This window comes from Rattus norvegicus, chromosome 10, assembly GCF_036323735.1.
Source record: "Rattus norvegicus strain BN/NHsdMcwi chromosome 10, GRCr8, whole genome shotgun sequence".
In the NCBI taxonomy this organism is placed as follows: domain Eukaryota; kingdom Metazoa; phylum Chordata; class Mammalia; order Rodentia; family Muridae; genus Rattus; species Rattus norvegicus.
In genome coordinates, this window is record NC_086028.1 from 19,575,139 (window position 1) to 19,595,111 (window position 19,973).

Here is a 19,973-nt window from a genome sequence, read left to right on the forward strand (position 1 = left end):
AAGTGGCAGGAGGAAAGGTAGACAAGTGGATACGTTTGTACTAGAGTAGATCAGACCCCAGAAATAAAGCACTTCATCAATCCGAAAGGTGCCAGCTTTACACATTAGCAAGACCAGCATCCCTGGATGCTGGAGGCTGCTGATATCGGGACTCAGCAAGATTCTCACTGAGGAAGCCATCAATACTGGGGCCTGTTTTCTGCAGAAAGGACTTTGTCTTCTCTTTAACCCTGATTTCTCAGAAATGTCTAGTTCCCCTGTTTTGGGGAGATGAAATAATTTTTCTGGTTTGTAATTGGAGCTGTGAAATTACATTAGCCAGTAAAAGCTTCAGGAGGCAGCACTTCTAAATCACTGCTTGATTGTCAAACTAACAGACACAAATGGTTTAAAAAGATAGATCTCGCAAAGCCTTTAAATGAATCTTCGTAGACAGAGATAATGGGTCTCGCGGTCCCACATCCCCGTGTGAGATTTTTGCCTCAGGTAACCACTCTGACAAAGACTGGGCAATCTGCCATCAGGTGTCAAGTCCAAATTATAATTCAGACCACTGCTGAGGTCTCTGCATAGTTACTCAGTTCTCTGTGTTTTAATCCAAAGGTTCTTTTGTCCAAGTGACTGCAGAGGAAAATGCAGCATTCTTGGGTTCAGCTTTCATTTTTTTCCCCTAGAAAGCTGGGTTATGATAGGCAGTGCTGTGCCCCTGATCTCACAGCCCTTTTGAAGAGTGATGTACCTTTTCAGTGAGGTTATTACCCAAGGACACTTCAAATAAGATTATCCTTTCCTTTATTTGTTCCTCATATCAGCCAGTGAAAGAAAGAGAGAGACTCTGCCCTTTTGGAAAAGCCACCTTGAAGGGCATTGAGCTGATATTCCACCTGTGACCACAGCCACAGCCTTAGCCCGGAGGGGAGAGTCGCTGTGAATCACATCTGCATGTGACATCTTCCCGTACGTCTGTTCTCTTCTGCTTTCTCTCAGAGTGAAGACAGCCCATCACAGTCAACCAAGGAAATTGGGGAACCATCTTAGATTCTATGCTTTCTCAAAATCAACATCCAACCTGCCATGAATCTGATTCTTCTATGTTCTGGGTCACAATCTCCCTTCTCTCTACAGACGGTCTTTGCGGTCTGGAAATCTCCTAGTGACTTCCAATTGTCCCGGTTGGAGAATGATAACAACACATGACATTCATCTGGAAAGAGCACTATGTACATGCATGTGCACATCATGTATTCCTAACCACACCACACAGAGGCGGGGGAGTGGGTAAGCAGGGAGAGGGCAGAGAAGTAGGGAGGGAGAGGGAAGAGTCAGGGAGGGAGAGAAAATTAAAAAGATTCTATTGCTTCTGTCAGATCACCCTTTCTACCATAGCTATGCAACTGTGGTATATCTCGTCATCATAGGGCTTTCCCTTTGGATCAGCTACGCGGACCCTTTGTGAGATGTTTCTTTACCTCCAGATCCACGACTTGGTGCTCCTCCACCTCCCTCTCCACCCCACTCAGCACTGTCATTCTGCTTCTGGATCTTTCCACATTGCCTTCTTTGCCAGAAATGCCCTTCACCTGACAGACTCTTTCCTTCTTGATCTGAACTCAGAGGCTGAATCCTCTAGGCGCTTTCCTAGTGCTCCAGTTCTGACTGAAGTGACTGTCTCTGGTGTCATCATAGTACCAGAATGTGTTTGGCTTATCACAAATCACACTAAGTCATCATTATGGTTGGAACTGGATAGCCAATGAGATTCTTACTGATCACCTCAGAAATGAAGCTGAGGCCCAAAGGAGGACAACAGGTGATAATCATCACGCACCCAAACTTCTCCCCCTTAGGTGGGGTACAGCATCATCTTTCCAGATTTTTTGCGAGGTACCAGTTCTATACCAGTTCAATGTCAATGTCTATAGATTCATTCCTGGACAGAGTGGGTGTCATCAGGAGCCTCTAGATAGAGTGCAATGCACATAGTAAGAAAACTGACCCTTCTCTCTGAGACTAGTTTGAGGGATTGAAAAACCAAACAAATCTCTCATAAAATAAGAAGGCTAGAATTTCATGTCCCTGATGGAGAAACGTTTGCCAGTTTATGACCTCAGGTACCATTTTGGTCCATCATGTGGGGAGTCTGCGGAATACTCTAGAAGATGGTGAACTCAGAGAAGGGATTTAGATACAGCACAGGGTTGCATGTTGTCCAGCTGCATCTTTACATGGTTACCCTTCTCTGTAATAAGCCTGACTGTGGTATCTGGACCTGTAATTTCATTCCAAGTCAGCCTTTCATTTTGTCACCAAGGCTGGTTAATCGCCTCTTCAATCCTGGTCAATATTTCACAGACCTTAAGGTGAAACCCATTGGGCTTTGGCCAAGTTTCTATTGACTGGGAGGGAGGTGAATCCAGATCAGTTTAAACCTCTTGGAGCACTAGAGAGCCTGTGGCAGTCAAGGCTTGCTGTTTCTCCCTGACGTGTCTTCTTGGCACACTGGGAAAGCCCTTGATTAAAACCCTAGCTCTACGGGGCAGGGCTGAGCACGGTAAGTGTAGTTCAACTTCTTTGAGCTGCCTTTTCCCCTTGGGTTCAAGGACCATCTGCAGATGTGAAAGACCACTTGGCTGGATCAGCTAGACTAGAAGGAGTCACTCCATAGACACGGCACGACTCTGACAGTCAGCAATTTGCTCTCCCAACTGCCCTCCCTCCTCCAGCCAGTGTGTCACAAAGCAAACACATTCCACCCACTGAGGGAAATCAATAACTACCCACAAACTTCATATTCCAGACCAGGTACAAGCCCTGTGCAATTCTACTTACATCTCCCTCTTTTTTGTCTTTTTTTTTTTTAGTGGCAACTCATGGCTCACTCCCAGAAAACATAACCTAATTACAACATCCAGATCATCCCTTCCCCCTTCCAGCCCTCACCATGACATACATTTCCTTACTTTGAACTTACAGGCCAAAATATACCTCCCAAGTCAGACAGTACAGGCTAGTTAGAGATCATAGACCTCAGCTTCAGGAATCTCAATAGAATCAGCCCTAATTACACAGTAGTAGATCCTCCAGAAGAGACGTGAGTCTCCAGCGTTATTCTGGATGCCCACTGAAATTCCTGAACAAGCTCCCACTTTGATCACACATATTTAACATTCGAGGCTTGTAACTGTCTATCACATATGTTTTATACGTAACATAAAATGGGATTTTTTTTTTTTAACAAGCGAAAGCCCTCTGATGACTAGATGTGCCACAGTTGCATAGCTGTGGTAGAAAGGGTGAACTGGCAGGAACCATAGAACCTTTTTACTCCTCTATCCCACCCTGACTCTTCCCTCTCCCTGCTTATCCACTCCCTGACCTCTGTGTGGTGTGGTTAGGTATATGATGTGCACACGCGTGCACATAGGTGACCTTACTAGGTTAATGTCATGTGTTGTTCTCATTCTCTACCTGGGACGAAGATTCCAATTTGGCTAGACTAGGTAGTTGGGATCCTCTGTTTCCACCCCTACTGCACTGGGATTCAAACATGCATGGTCACTCCCACCCCTTCTGCAACAGTCACTTTTCACTTTGAACCCTCTTCCCAGTGCCGAGTTACAAGAATTTTTAAGAGGAGGTGCTACAGATGTAACCCCAAAGTTACACTGACTGTAGATACATTTGAATTTTCTGCCAATCTATATACTTCAAAACACACATACCTGTAATATATATGTGCCCTTCATATATCAAGTGTGTGTTATACGTCGTTTACTGTGTCCTGTATGTATACACATAGAGAAACACATAGCTGACAAATACTTATTGAGACAAACATGGTTCTCATGGATGTTCTATTCCACAGGCTGTTGGATTTTCCACACTGGCTTTCCCAGTAGCAAGCCAGAGGATAAAGTTTGCATGTCCCAGCAACCTCTGGAACAGGAGTTTGAAAGTGAGGACAAGAAGTGAATAGGAAAAACAGGGCACAATCCTCCAGACTTCCAGCAACCTCTCAGGGATCATCATCCCATAAAGAAGGAAGACCTAGGCCAGTAGTTCTCAACCTTCCTGATGCTGCAACCTTTTAGTACAGTCCCTCATGTTGTGGTGACCCCAAGCCATAAAAAATTATTTTTTGTTGCTACTTCATAACTGTAATCTTGCTACTGCTATGAATTGTAATATAAATATCTGTTTTTCTGAAAGTCTTAGGCAACCCCTATGAAAGATTCGTAAGACACACCAAAAGGAGTCACATCCCGCAGGTTGAGAACCATTATCTTAGGGTGTCCAAACCCGGGGGACAGACAACCCAAGGTCATTTTTGCATTTCCAGTCCACAGGTAAAGCAGGCTCCCACCAAGGAGGTAGATCTAGGAACGGGCTCTGGCTGTGTTCCTAGGCAGAGAATCAGGGGGAGGCTACAGCACAGGATCTAGAAAACAAGCCGGAGGGAACCCAAGGTAGAAGGACCATTTCCTGAATGCAGTCAAGGAGATGTCTCTGAGACCAAGACTGGGGACTGACATGAAAGGGTTACATGGGAAAAGCATGTCAAGATCTTGGGGCAGAGCATCCTGGATGAGAGGAAACAGGTCATGGCCCTGCATGCAGATTTGATATGGGAAATTTGCCCAGAGACAAGCATAGCTGGGAGAACGTAAGATGGGACAGAAAATTTAGACAGGTGGGGAAGAGGTCAGGGCTCGTCTGGGCTATGGTAAGGATTTGATTAGTACACAGAAGTAAGCAAGGTTTCATTTCTGTGCTTTTCTGGGGGAGCTGGGGAGGGGGGTTGGTCCTAGAAAGAAACGCAGCAGACTTTGTAGAGAGGAAAGGGGTGGGTATTAAGCCGTCACCCTCTCCCAGCCATTCTTTCTAATGCACAGAATCTCAGATCTCTTCTACGGACAAGAGTTCAGACACTGAGCAATCCACGAAAGCTAAATCGCTATCAGTGGCAGCGCCGCGGGGCTCAAGCGCCCACGGTCACAGCTCCCGAACTATCCGACCTCCTCGCTACAGCCAGAGATGAGACAAGAGGTAAAGCCTGTTGGTTAGTTTCATCTTGTTTGTTTGTTCATTTATTTGTTTTCACAGATACGGGGGCCAAATATCTGGGCAGTCTTAGGCTAGGCTTTGGAAGCTGGGTCAGTCCAACCTGCAGATAGACTGGGTAGTAAGTGGTAAACCTAGGCATCTTCGAGTGTTGATACCAAGCAACAGATTCCTTACAGAGCTTAGCAAATTAGGATCTAATCACGAAGCATTTTGCTTCCGCTAGCAGGTAATGGAAAGCTCCCGTGAACACCCCGCCCCCAGAAGGCGTGAAGTGGCTGCTGCCGGAGACAGCCTCCCATCACACCTTCCAAAGCTGTCAGGACAGTCATGTTCTAACAGGTCCTTGTGCTCTCGGTTTGACCCGCCCCACTGCCACGGCTGACCTGCCTCCTCTCCGAAGCTTGTTCATTAAAGCACACATCTCTGCTGAAAATGGGTTTGGTAAAATAAACATGGAACCCAGGCTAGCTGAGTGGGCTCCACTACTCGATACACTCCTGATGCTCAGAAGGTTCACCTTTGCCGTGTTACCCTGGATGAGAGCAGCCCCACCTGGTAAAAGAACTTGTCTCATCTACCTCCAAACCAGGAGAAGCCAATAGGAGAGCTTGGAGCCAAACTGAGTTGCCTCTGTTCTAGGCAATCTTGGCTATTAGGGATGCAATGAGCAGTCCCTCAAACACACATAATAGAACTGTGCTCAGTAGCCCTTAGAGTACCATGAGCTGGTCTGACATTCCTCTATCTCATTTGCTCCAAATCGGCACCATGTGTAACCTTGATTCCACTACTGGAACAGCCAGTCGGCAGCCCCCACATTGCTCGAAAGCTAAATCTTCTTGACCCCCATTATGCAGGGTTCCCAACTCCCTTCCCCACAGACTGTACCCATGCATCCACAAATCCCAAATTCTCTTTCACCAGGGACTCTAACTCAGCAACCTTGTATAAGTTAGTCTGTAGTGATGAACTGCAACCGGGCTTCCTCAGCAGGCAGAGGCACTGTGACAGACATATCTTCATAAGGAACAGAGCTAATAGGAGAAAGGAGGCGTGAGAACGAAATGTTGACTTAGTCTCCTATCTCATCCTACTCCAACAGTGAACAGCAACCATGACCTTTGCATAGTTTGGTGCCCTTTTCCCCAGTAGACTTGAAAAGCTGGGATGAAATATCCAATTTCAAACGAGCCACGTCTTCCACAGTTACTGCACAATCTCGATCACACAGTGGGATCCTAATAAGTGTGAGGTGAATGTCTGAGTGTCTGCTCATAGCGGAGGGTGCCTTACCAGTCTGAATCTAAGGCTCCTCTCAGGACCGAAACACTGCTTCATGTTGGGGTATTATGGTATGGTTTATTCCGTAATACTTAAGGAAGCAAGGTAGTCACTTCTGGGGACTGCTGGGTGAGGGAGAATTGTATGCCACTGTCCTCTCCTTCACGGTTTCCTGTGGTCAGCCCTTCTGGTAATATCTCAATGCTTTGGAAGCTTTGCCTTGTTGCAAAGGGAGGCATCAAGACATGTGTAGAGCTCTGGAGTCCAGGTAGGAAGACCTAGGTTTAAACGCCAGCCTTACTATTTCCCCGCTGTGTAATGCTGGAGAGGACCCCTCTACAAATTTCCTCCATAGATCGGGGTTCAAATGCCTCTTTCACGGCATGATCCAAACGCAACAGCATCCACAGTCTGGTGCAGCCCTGTGTGTTACTGAGGCATCTCCAGCGGATGCTAAGCCTAAGACATTTTGGGTCCGCAGTAAAGCGTGTTGGGCCTTCAGCTGGAACTAAGTTATGCCCTTCACTAAACACCAGTCTTGGTGCATTGGGATAAGGTGGACTGAAATGACTCTCTGCATTATTCAAAGGTGTGTGTGTGTGTGTGTGTGTGTGTGTGTTGTGTCTGTGTACATGTCTGTCTGTGTCTATGTGTCTGTGTGTGTGTCTGTGTGTGTATCCGTGTGTGTGTATCTGTGTCTGTGTGTGTATGTGTTGTGTCTGTGTACGTGTGTGTCTATGTCTATGTGTCTGTGTGTGTGTGTGTCTGTATGTGTGTGTCTGTGTCTGTGTTTGTGTGTATCTGTGTCTATATGTGTGTGTATGTGTGTGTATCTGTGTCTGTGTGTCTGTGTCTATGTGTCTGTGTCTGTATGTGTGTGTCTGTATGTGTGTCTGTGTGTGTGTGTATGTGTGTGTGTGTGTATCTGTGTCTATGTATTTGTGTGTGTCTCTCTGTGTGTATCTGTGTGTCTGTGTGTGTGTGTATCTGTGTCTATGTGTTTGTGTGTGTCTCTCTGTGTGTATCTGTGTGTGTGTGTGTGTGTGTGTGTGTATCTGTGTCTGTGTGTCTGTCTGTGTGTATTTTTCAGGGAACCCCAAACCCAGAGAACTGGATTCTGAAAGATGGGTAGAAGTGGAAATGAGTGCAGTATGTACTTTGCAATTTCATTCTCCTTTCTTGTATGCAGACAGACTGCAGAGGGCCCAGGCATGCTCTCTCTGAGTGCCTCTTACATTGCTCTTTGCAACTTAAGAGTAATAATGCCACTTACGGGCAATCCTCGAGCTGCACAGGAGCCCTCTCCTTCTGCCACCACAAACTCGCAAATATCCAGAAGAACAAAACCCAACAGCGATGTTTTGGATCAATAGGAGCACCAGAGTTCCATTTCTGGGAAAAATCACACATTAAAAAAAGCCTCTTGCTTGCATTTTAAGGCTAACAGAGGGGCTCTTCGTTTCAGAGAATTAAATGAGGAAATGCGCCTGGATTTAAGCATTGGCGAAATGGAATGGTAATTGTTTTCAATCGTCCTCTGGCTCCTTCTCCCTCCACTCTCCTCTTCCCCACCTCAGCTGCAAAGGAGGTGGGCGGGGCTGGAACGCCTGCACTTCCAGCTCCATACTTTTAATCCCGCCACTGTTTATTATGGAGAGCAATCTGAGTAGTGTCACATGCTACAAACGAGCTAGAACTTTGAAAGGGAAGGTCTCAAAGCTGCATCATTCTCCTCCCTAGAAATAAAAATGGAAACGGGTGGGCTCACCCTCCAGCCTTTCTTTTCCAAGTGTGGACTAAGAAGGTGGATATTAGAGCTCCCCCTGCAGGGCAGGACGTCTTATTGTCCCTTATTGTCTGTGTTGGAGCAACAGAGCCACCAGCCTCTCTGCATCCTGCTCCCATAACTCAAAGCAAAGGGTGAGTTAATGAACTCACACTTGGGCCCAATATGTAAGTAAGAGAATCAAAGAGACACGGCAGCTTGGACTGTAAAGCAACAGAAGAGGATCTAGGGAAGGTGTGAGAGAAAGGAGGTGGGAGAATAAATATCCTTCAACGACACACAATGAGCTCTCCACACAAAAGCAACAAGGATATACAGTCCTCACCCTCAGGGCGGTCCAAGTGTAATAAAGAAAGAGGCAGTCAATCGACAGGAACAGTATAAAACCCACACACAATGAAACACAGTGCATTTCCAATTATGTTCGGTCCCTGCGGATGAATCTCAAATTGAACTCCTATGAAATTGATATTAATATTTTATTGGGGGGGCATTACTTGTTCATAGACTCATTATTAGCTATGTGTACTTCTTCCTATGCTACCTCAGTCCAAGAAGAATAAAAAGGAGAGAGAGAACGTGAGAGGAAAGTGAAGGTCAGGACACAAGCCCCGGCTGCCCTCGAGGGGCAGTGAAGAAAATCAGCCAAATTTCTGAGGTCTTTGAACATTAAAGCAAGAGAGGACTCCCATCCCCTCTGGGAAACACAGGCTTTTCTGACATTCAGGTTCTAAAAGAAAACTTTTCATACTGAATTCGAATGCCAACACTCAAAGTCACTGTTCTACATAAGTCTGTTTGACATGGGAACTTCTGGTTCCTTTGGAAAGTCAGTTGTGTCAGATGGTGTTTTGCTGAAGCAGACACAGTTGAAGGGATGTTTTGCTAAAGTAAGCACGAGAAAGGAATCATGATGTTAAGAAGGACCCAACAGGCAGTGGACGATGCTGGATGGTATTGGTACGCCTTGCCATTCTTTAATGGTCATCATTCATCATGACTTCATAGAAAGAAAAAGCACCAAAAAATTTCTGGTGATGTTCTGGTGGCTTCTTGCTGCCTCCCAGGACTGGGGCTGATTGGCAGAGTGATATCGGCTGATATAAACTCACATGAAGTTTTAAGAAGACAGACTCTTTGATAAGACAGACTCGTTTTGCTGAGGCAAGACCTGTGCAAGGACACATGATGTTTAGAGAGAGTATAAATAGGACTCAACTCAACTCAACTGACTGTCATGGGACTTTGCATAGCTAGCTTTAATGCTTTGTTGGTCTCCTGTCTTCTCTGATCTTCTCTTCGTTGAGAGAGGTAAGAGAGAGAACTTCTTCTGACATCCCACTGGTCCTGGTTGCTCCTGCTGGCTGGGCAGAGGCCTGGTTGTTTCTGCTGGGTGGTGCCCCTGCTGTTGATTTGTGTCAGTGCTATCCTGACACTATTGAACAGGAGTGCAGGCATATTCAAGTGTTTGCGAGTGGATCGAGCTGCCACTGCTAAGTCCTGTAAACTGAACTGTTGATTTCCTGACACTGCAGGCTGGATTTGCTCCAAAGAACTATTTCTAAACAGGGCCACAACCCCCTGTATCCTAATACATTTTTTTCCACTACCTTTGGCGGGTGGTGGGCTAAGAGGGAGGTTAAAGCATTTAGGAACCCTTATTGAAAGTAGGTTTTGAAAAAAGAAAAAGGCCTACATGAGTTAGTGATGTGATCAGCTTCTTGTGACGTCAGACAGTGCAATGTTGGTTCTGAAAAGAACCAAAGAAAAGGGAGTGCTGGCAGTTCACGCAATTGTGTCATCAGCTCCTGTGACAGATGTATAAAATTAAATGAAATATGAAAAACAAACAGAAAGGTTTCATGACTGAGTGCTAGTCTTTGGTGCCTCATGGACTGCAGTGAGCCATTATGCTCTAAACATCTATAAATGTCAGGGTTACCCGGGAAGTACAGGACCAGGACACAGGTGATAAGGACAGATCTGACCAGAGTCAAAACAAATGTGCCACCAAAGCTTGGGTGATGGGCAGAAAGAGGAAAGGGAAGTGAGCAAGGACACTGGAGAGGGGGCTATCAGAAATAGCGTCAGAGAGAATAGAACGGACACTACTCTGGGAATAGCTTGAGACCATAAAATACCCTGATGGGCATGCCAAGGCCCCAGTAGCTAAATACATCTGAGAGTAATGGGTAGACACCAGTTTAATTATGTCTAATTACACGAAAGACGCCGTGAATGTGGCTAAAACTCATAGCAGGAAATTGTGATACTGTTAGCAGACTGGCTACCAGGATTTATTTGGTGGTGACCATGATGAAATGGGAAGGAAAGAGAGGGAAGGAGGAGGTGGAAAGGGATTTAAAAATGAAATGAAGTGGAAGGGAAATGAAGAGAGGAAATGAGGAGGTAGAAGAAGACACAGAGGAAAGGTGGAGGGAGAGGGGGGGGGGAGAAGGGGAAGTGGTCCTTGCAGCACCGTGTACGTATGAATATACAGGGTGTTTTGGCAACAGGTGATTGGGAATACGGGAGATTTCTCACTCGAGATGCTTAGACCAGCAGAAGGCTAAGTCTTAAGCATCGCCCCGTCTCCAAGTAGCGCTAGGTGGATGGGAACGGAACGGCAGGGTTTCCTAACACACTCCATCCCTGGCCACTGCTACACTTCTCTCTATGTGCCTCCCAAGGAGGGCAGAGAGAGAACAGCCTGCTCTCCTGGACACCACCGTATTTCAGTATCATCCACTTGCCCACATACATAGGGAGATACAGAAGGCAAGGAAGACAAGAGAGGAAGAGAAGTGGCAGCCACCAAGCAGGCTGGATCTGTGTTCCCTTGGCATTCTCAGTAACAGGCCATGTGTCACACACAATAGAATCCCCGCTCAAGAAGAGTGTGAGCACAGGGGCTCAGTTAACATCTGTCTGATCTTGGGCAAACGTCTCAAGCTCTCCATGCATCTGTTTCCTCATCCATGAGATAAAATCAGCATTCCCGAAACAACTTTGGTGTACTAAACAGGGTTTTCAGTGCTGTAGACAAATACAGAAGTGGGGACACAAACATGGAGAAGGGTCTCATCTCAGGTTATAGGCCATAGCAAGCTTTCGCCATTACTTTTAGGCCTATAGTAAGACAGGGCGTGGTGGCAGAAGGGCATGGCAATGAAACCTTTGATATGTCAGCCACGAAGCAGAGGATAGCAAAAGGGGACCAGGGATCAGGAACCAGGTACAACCCTTAGGGCTCAACCCACAGTGACCCATGTCCATCAACTAGGCCACACCCAGCAAAGTTCTACCACTGCCCAGTAACCTATTTAAATTTTGATGTGATCACTCTACCTGCAAACTCCCTCAATGGGGAGTTGTGCTTCCAAAATTTCCTGGTTGATAGTCAGGGCTAGCCATCACTAAGTCTACTCACCAAGAGCTGAGTGCCACATGCCTGGCCTCCTGTAGAAATATCAGAATTAGTATTGCTTACTTTTTTAAAAATCTTTTTTATTTTAAGATTTATTTATTATGTATACAGCACTCCACCTGCATGTACACATGCAGGCCAGGAGAGGTTGCTGGGAATTGAACTCATGACCTTTGGAAGAGCAGACAGAGCTCTTAACCTCTGAGCCATCTCTCCAGCCCTTGCTTACTTTTTAATAAACTCGTATTTCACTGTAATAGAAAGTGTCACTATGTGAGGTATGTAGACGCATGAATACATGTGCACAAAAGCATAGGACTATATACTTAAGATGTATGTTTTCTTGCACATAAATTACATTAAAATTAAATATCTGTAATTATATAATAAAACAAAGTGTACATATGACTATATTGTATGGTAATTACTAGAATATGTATAAATGTAGCATACATAGTAACCTATGTGTATATATGTATATTGTTACTTTATATTACACATTATTATCCTTCCTGTTTAACAGGTGCACAAAGTGAGAATTCAGGAAGTCAAGGAAGTTACCCATGGCATAATGCCAGAACTGACACATTTGCATTCATCTTTCAGATTCTATGCTCTTAAAATTTGGGTTCCCCTGAACCGTGGTACTTCACAGGGAGAAAGGCAGCAAGCAGTTACACATAACTGCTTTCCCAAATTGCATGTGTAGAGTTCTCTGCCACTGGGAGAGGAAGAGGCTCTTCCCTCCTCGGGCCCATCTTCTACCTTCTTCTCATCTCATCTCCACCTTGCTGTCTCCCGATTAAGACCAAGATTCCTGCCAAACTGGAGCCTGCAAGGTGATGAAGTGCACACAACCCAGCAGGGAAACACTCCGCAGAAGGCCACCACTGAAGGGAATGCACTCAAGCTCCCCACATTGCTCAGAGGCCAAGGGTACCCCGAGGCTGAAATGCGCCCACTTAAGGCATGCATGCGATGCTTACATAGACAAAGCGTAAGACAACGAAGATGGAGGGCTGATAATTTATGAGGTGCTGTAGGAATTAATTTTGTATGCCTCCTCCATTAGCAGTGTATCTGAATTAACTTTAATATGCAAGTTATCATGTTAATTTTGGTACTAAAAAAGAACGTATCATCATTAACCTTGCTGGCCCTGCATTTAGCAATGCAGTCTTTTTATTAGCGGGCATCTCCCCAGCATTAATTCTTGGTTTCTCAGTACTTTTACCTATCAGTATGCAGTCCTTCCAGTCGCTCTGCAAAACCTCTGCTGATTCAGAGGCTCATTTGTCAAACACTTGACTCTAACTGCCCTTAAGTCACCAAGACATTGACTACCCCTCCCTCTCCCCACTTTCTTCTAAATGAAAATACATTCTTTGCAGAAAGATCCATCCACGAGAAACTTATTAACCAGTAAAAGGAGGGCTGCCGAGAGAGGGGACAGGGACAAGATCAGGGAGATGTTCAAGAGAGACAAGTTCACCTCCAGCCGTCGGGAACCGGGTCTTCAGAACACCGGATCCTAGATAGCGCAGCTGTGTGTGTGGAACTTCTGTCTCAAGGAGGAGAAAAGCAAATTACGTGATACTTGGAGATTCACGGTAAAGGATAATAAGGGAATCACCCAAATCGGTTAATCTAGTGACATCCTTCTGTCTGTGTGCTCACTTGATACAGGGAAATTACAGGTTGAAAACGTAGAAGGTTCTATATAACCCCATTTTGATAAATAACTTTAATATCTCATTTCACTTAGCCATACCCGCTAATCTTTAAAAGGTAGCAACAGTCGAGAAATGCTCGAGAAAGGGCATCTTGTCATCTTTTCCTTTCATGCACCTCCTCTAATTAAATAATAAGGCACTCGGAGAATTTAGGGGGAGGTCAGAGAAAGGAGGATGAGGACTAAAATAAAATCTTCAAATATAACAAGAGTGCCTAAAAGAATAAAAGTAGTTCTTGCTCACCCACAAGTGCAATGGGGCAGGGCTTGTGATTCACAGTATAAGCAGATAGATAGATAGATAGATAGATAGATAGATAGATAGATAGATAGATAGATAGATAGATAGATAGATACATATATATAAAACATATATATATAAATATATGTATATATAGATATAGATATATAGATACAAAAAACAGTGGTTGCTGATCAAATCCTCTGGCCTCTCTGGTCAGGTTTATAAGCTGTCAACAATGAACTGTAGATACTCTTGAAATGATCTTTGGTGTGCAGTTAGCTCTTTGTCTTCCTTTTAGGGTTATCACATTGTTTTTCTGGCTAGTTATTCTGTGAATACGAAGAAAGCAGAGATTCACATACATATTCCTCCCTAAGGCGTTAAATACAAAGCGTTTCCCAAGCTCTAGCTGCTCACTGCTGTTGCCAATAGGATGGATGCCCACTTGAGTTTATATTTACTATTATATTTTTATAAGTATGATTTATATGCACCACTTATTACTATTATTTACTTGGTGTTTTTATAGCGTAGGTTCATTTTAATTTGCTGCTACTTGTTCTAGAGCCTTTTCCTATCTCACAAAGCCAATGAGCAGCGCGTCCTACAACGGTGTAGGACAACGGCCTCAGTGAAGACGACATCGTTTCATGAGATTCTCGGAAGAGGGTGAGCCTGAAATGCTTCCGGATTAGTAAGAAAGGGCTGTGGATGGAATATTCAGAGCCTGCTAGCGTTGGGAAGGAAGTTATGCTAGCACAATGGGCCCCACTTCTGAGATCTAGGACTTCCCCTGTGCACACCTGAGGCTCTCCGGGGCTCCGGGAGAACCACTCAGCTATGGGGAAGGTGTCTTCAAGAATCTTCAGGAAATACATGAGTAAAAGGAAAGAAAGTACTTTCAGCATTCCTGGCCTCTGATCTCAACTCTGCCTCTAATTCATACTGTGACCTTGGGCAGCTCCTGTGACTAGACATTTTAGTCTCTCCAATAAGGTCAACTATACCAGTGGTGTGTTGTGTGGATAGCCATGTGTCTTCCATCATCCCTTCCCAACACCACAGCGTGTGACTGTTGACGGCAATTTACCCAGTCATCTCACAGTCTGACTGGCTGGGAGGGAACAGTACAGCTTTGAAAAGATCACCAACCCGGTGATCATATTTTTTGGACCCCAAGGCATAGAAACAAGGATCTAGAGATTTGCAGGCACACCATAGTGTATTCTGAGGGCACAACCATCCCACCAACCAAGATCAAATACAAGGGCCCTACTGGGGACCGTCCAGTACTAAGCTCTCTGAGGCAAAGGAGGCAGAAGGGGAGACAGCCAGGTGTAGACCTAAAGAGCAGCTTTGCTCCAAGGAAGAGGCCCCCATGTACCCAGTGCTGCCCTTCCAGGAACAGGAGCAGGACAGCCATCTCTCCTGCTTATCCCCAACCTCTGGGTGTGTCTCTTGATGGATATGCTATAATCTCATGGCAAACAAGAAGAGGGAGACACAAATTTTGAGTTCAGGGAAATCCTTTTCCCTCTTCCCACCGAAGCACGACACAAACTACTCTGTTGTGCACACGCAGGTCCCGCCATTTACCAAGATTTGCAGCCCACTTTGGGCCCCTGAAATACAATGAATGTTCCTGGGCAATAACTAGGGCCTATTTGATTTCTCTACACAGGCCTCTCACAGACGGCAATGTGCTGTGGCAGACCTCCTGGTACCTGGACTGAAATTGATTATAAACCTGCCAATACAACCAGAGACAGAGTCCAGAATCCACATAAACCAAGCATGCTCAACAAAGCATTGTGCAGTTCACACAGGTCCTGGTAAATCTGGGCTATCAGCAGTATGGATCTGATGGAAGGGGACCTTTTCAAGACCCACACAGGCATTTGCATGGAAGGAATATCCCAATGCAAGGGACAGTGATGTCCTGATGAACACCTCCTTTCTAGGGCTAGCAGCTTGAAGACCTCAGGTCCCACACAAGACCCCACACAGAGCACTGCCTGCTTGACCTCTGTCCCCAGCACAGCAGAGATCCACACACCACGGCTGTGAAGCCATACAGTATATCTAAACACAGTCTTTTGGTATCTCTCAGGTCAGGCTGACACCAGTGTCTTCAAAGCCCTGGGACAGCAATGCTTTTCAAGGGGTTTGTATAGTACAGGAAGCCGCTGCCTTTCTTTGTTGTCCTGGCAACACAGACCTGATGACAGGACCTTAGAGCTCTGATGCCAATCATACACATGTGGAGGAGAGACCAGAAAAGTGGCTTGTCCTAGGTCGTACTACTTAAATCTTCAAGATAGCATTTCCTCCTAGAGAACGCTCCTTCAATTGAGACAGCCATCTCTTTCCTCATCGCCAACTCGGTTCCAGTTACTAGACACACAGGGAAGGAAGCACAGTGCCTTACTGGAAGTCAAGAAGTCAGTGTTGGGTGAGCATAATGAACATCTCCAGAATATGCCAGTTTTTGTTGTGTTGTTTGGCTTGCAGTAGACAAAGCATTAATGAGAAAGAGCTCCTGGCTAGGTAGGGGTATGGGTTTGGAGGTACTGTAATGGGCACCTGATTCTCTTGATTCAGCAAGGAGGAAAACTGACCAGTTATCCAATCCATTTACAGCATCCTCACAGATTCACCAGAGCAGGGCAACACCCTCATGAGCCATGCACATTAAACATGCACACACAGACAGACACACAGACACAGGGTTTTACTGGAGGCTTAAGACTAAATCTCTCATTGCAGTCAACACAATCTCCTCTAGGTAACAGGACCATCACCAGTTAGAGAGTTGAGGCAATCCTCAGGGCAAGCTGGGCCCAAGGTTGGTGGGAATGAGCCCCATTCTCATACCTAGATCCAAAAGAATCAAGGCCAAAGCTGAATTAAGGAACATATTCATATGCAAATGAGATTAGCCAGGGCTGTAGGTGTGTCTTCTCAGATGACCCAGAGAGAAAACTGCTGGGACCACTGCCTAGGAGATGAATTGCCCTAGACCACATTCTGTCTGTGGTGTACAGTAGGCCCCCTGATGGACATCCTGCACATCACGAAGCTGGGGATCCAGAGCACCAGGGACCCCGGCTGAGTGAGACCCGGCTCAGGGCTGAGGCATGTACAGTGGGTTCTGATTTAAGACGAGAGCAGGGGTCCTCCTGCAGAAGAACTTTGGGTGGGGACTGAGGGCAGCAGGTCTACAGATGGGGCTGAATGAGATGGCGTGGCTGGAGGAAGTGACAGAGTAAGTGAGAGACATGGAGGAGAAGGACAAGCATAGCTGGGAGCCAGGACAGCAGGAAGCCTGAACATTGTCTCATGTAGGCTCTACGGACCTACATGACCATTACCGCGACCGCTCTGCAGGGACGTGCTATCCCAAAACCAACCTTGCTGGACACCACCCAATAACAGTCACAGGCTGGGATATGTAGTGAAAAGAAAGTCTCCAAGCACTTCCATGGTGCATCAAGATGTCCTAAGAGCCAAGATGAGCATGTCGGAGATGGGGAGGGGGAGGAGGGCGGATGATCTGGCCCACAGTGGTACACTAGAGCCTCTAGTCCTAAGGACTAAAGGCATGGAGGCACAAGGGGGTACCTCTCAGACTTTGGGGCAAATCTGCTGATATCCAAACCATGCCTAGGTTATTATAACTGTGGAGAACGAAACCTTCTGAGTGCTTTTGAAAATGGCAGGAGTAGGAGACTGGCGGTTCAGATAGGGCTATGGGTTCTCTAAAGGTTTAATTTCTAATGGGCATGCTTTAAAGGAAGTTTTGGGTTCATAGTAAAACTGAGCAGAACGTACAAAGTGCCCGACATGTCCCCTGCTTTCGTGTTCAGAACCTCCCAACCCCGCAGTTCCCATCAGAATCAGTTCATTCCCACACGGTGCTAAGTCAGCTGAGCCAGGCACAGGAAACACGTGCTACATTTAGTTTGGATTGAAGACCTTTATTCTGTTTGAGATTTTCTTGGGATGGAGAGAGATGTTCAACCAGATGCCCAGGGGCAACCAGGTTGTTGTGTGTATCAGGGCGAAGCCTCTTAAATGTTTCTCTGAACTGCTGATTTAGATCTTTCATCGACTGTGTGGAATCTTCCCACCTCAGACACTGACACAGCCAGTGTATGAGCCTTTTTAACTCATCTTCTGCTTTTCTCCCTTTCCTTCTCTCTTTCTCTTTCTCCTGATTTCCCTCCCACCTCCCCACTTAACAAAATTGCTCTGCCAGGCAGGTAGGACCCTCTTTGATGGTCTCATTTTACTATGAAAGTGAGGCAGAGCTTAGGTATCAGAAGATTGGCCCAGAGTCTGATAGGTCACCCCCTGTAACCTCCATGCCTTTAATTTGGGGAGAACAGAATAAATTCTGGAAACAGAAAGCATACAACAAGGGTCAGTAGCTGAACGTCCTCGACATCCCAGATCTTCAAATGCCATGAATACAGTTTGTGAATTTTTACAAGCCCAAATGTATTTCCAGTTGCAATAGTGAATGCTGGCGACTCGGGAACAGTTAGGTATAGTGTGGACAGTGGGAGCCTGTCCTGCTTCCTACATTTCAATTTGAGCAGCTTGCACAACCCTCAGTGCCTAGGATACCCAACTATGAGAGCACATGCTCTCAGCACAGTGTACTCTGACAGGTCAGGAAGCACGGAATTAAGGGGGCACTAAAAAGCTATATATCCACCGTCAGGGAGGGCTGGGTCTGAGGCTCATGCTGTATGCTGCTCGCACAGCCGCTCAAAGCTGAATCTCTGGGTGGCCAGCTCAGTCGGCGGACCTGGAGGTAAAAGCAGGCTGAAGCATCCCTAATTCAAGTTTCTCACTTGAGACTGAGGGATGACTCCACTAAATTGTAACGTGCAGGAAGTCAGAACATGGCGCCACTGACTCCTGGCCTCACCTTTCCCCACACAGCCCTTCTTCCATACAGGTAATAGCTGGGCTGGAAACGGTACTGCCAGCACGGGTGGTGACACTTCACCTGTGAGCTCCTTACTAAATGCCAGACTCTCTGTGTGAACATCCCGCTTAATACTCAGAGCAAAGCACCGAGGAAACCACCCTGCGTCTGCCTTTGATAGAAGAGCAGCAGATGCTGCTAGAGGTAAAGGGTCCTGGTGGAGGTGGCAACATCAGATCCTGATAAAGGCCTTTGCTCTGAACAACCATTCTGGGATGTACGTAGCTGGAGAATGGGAAGCCTCTCCTTCAATAATTTCCCCTCTTCAACTGAAGCTGTAATTAGAGTCTCATTTGCCTTTAGGTAATTGGCTTCTCTTTTTTGCTCCGTGGTCTGGTTCCACTCAGCAATCTTTCCAGCCTGGCGGGTGTAGCACAGCAAACCTGGCTGCCTGGGACTACTGGGGGCTCTCAGTGCCCAGTTCCTTCCATGTTGAATCGCTCCAGTTCCAGTTCAAGAAAGCCTCAGTCTGCTTCGTGCTGAGTTTGTTATAGAAAGAAGGAGAAGAGAAAAGCTTATGTGAAAATGTGCGGTGCACCTGTGCGTGCATGCACAAATACACAGCTGTGTGTGTGCACAGGTGTGAGGGGATTGCAGGAGTGTCCTGTGAGTGTGAATGTGTGTGTGTGGTGTGAGTGTGTGTGTGTGTGTATGTGTGCATGTGTATGAGTGTGTATGTGTATGTGTGTGTGTGTGTGGTGTGAGTGTCTGTGTTTATGTGTGTGTATATGTGTGTGTGGTGTGTGTGATGTATGTGTGTGTATGTATGTGTGGTGTGTGTACGTGTGTGGTGTGAGTGTGTGTGTGTGTATGTGTGTGTGTATGTGTGTGAATGTATGGGTGTGTGAATGTGTGTGTATGTGGTGTGTGTGTATATGTGTGTGTGGTGTGTGTGGTGTATGTGTGTGTGTGTGCATTTCTAATGAGGTTGAATAAGGAAGAATCGAACTCATAAACATCCCTGAGAAATCTGGATGGCATTCATGACCAACTCTGAGTCTGATGATTTGTCTATTAAAGGCAGGCATACCTGTAAGTTTCTAGCTTATGAGAGAATGAATCTTATATGTCTATGAATAACAAAATGTAATATTAGTTATGGATCACTGATATGAAGTCCCTGAAAATATAACGGGAACACATTCCCAGCAGCTCCCAGAAGATGACAAACCTGGTTAAACTGTGCAAGGTAAGTAAAACAGAGGTGAGTTACAAGGAATGTCATCATAGATGCATTTCCAAGTACTCTATATTAATCTCACAGTGTTCGGTTAATAACCCCACCTTCTATTAATTGTCATTTTCTCAGCTCAGAAGATCATCTGCAGAGGTCCCTGACAGAGCGTCATGCATCTCACAGCACAGATGCCGGTGGTTTGAGGCCTAGTTAATTCTAAGGGCCTTTGGCAAGCAAGACAGAACGCTGGATTCTCCTGAGGTTTG

At 45.9% G+C, this 19,973-nt stretch overlaps 1 protein-coding gene across 5 annotated transcripts in view; it reads right to left on the reverse strand.

The window, feature by feature from the left end:
• The window catches only part of Dock2 (dedicator of cytokinesis 2), a 417,576-nt gene that overhangs the window by 243,727 nt on the left and 153,876 nt on the right, over nt 1-19,973 (reverse strand). Inside the window, exon 26 of one of the 5 annotated variants that reach the window (NM_001034001.2) lies at nt 17,496-19,009. The exons of the other annotated variants lie outside the window; for them this stretch is intronic. Coding sequence (NP_001029173.1) covers nt 18,984-19,009 — 26 coding nt within the window. The 3' untranslated portion in view covers nt 17,496-18,983. Of the gene's footprint in view, nt 1-17,495; nt 19,010-19,973 lie in introns of those variants that run through there. 5 annotated transcript variants of the gene reach the window in all.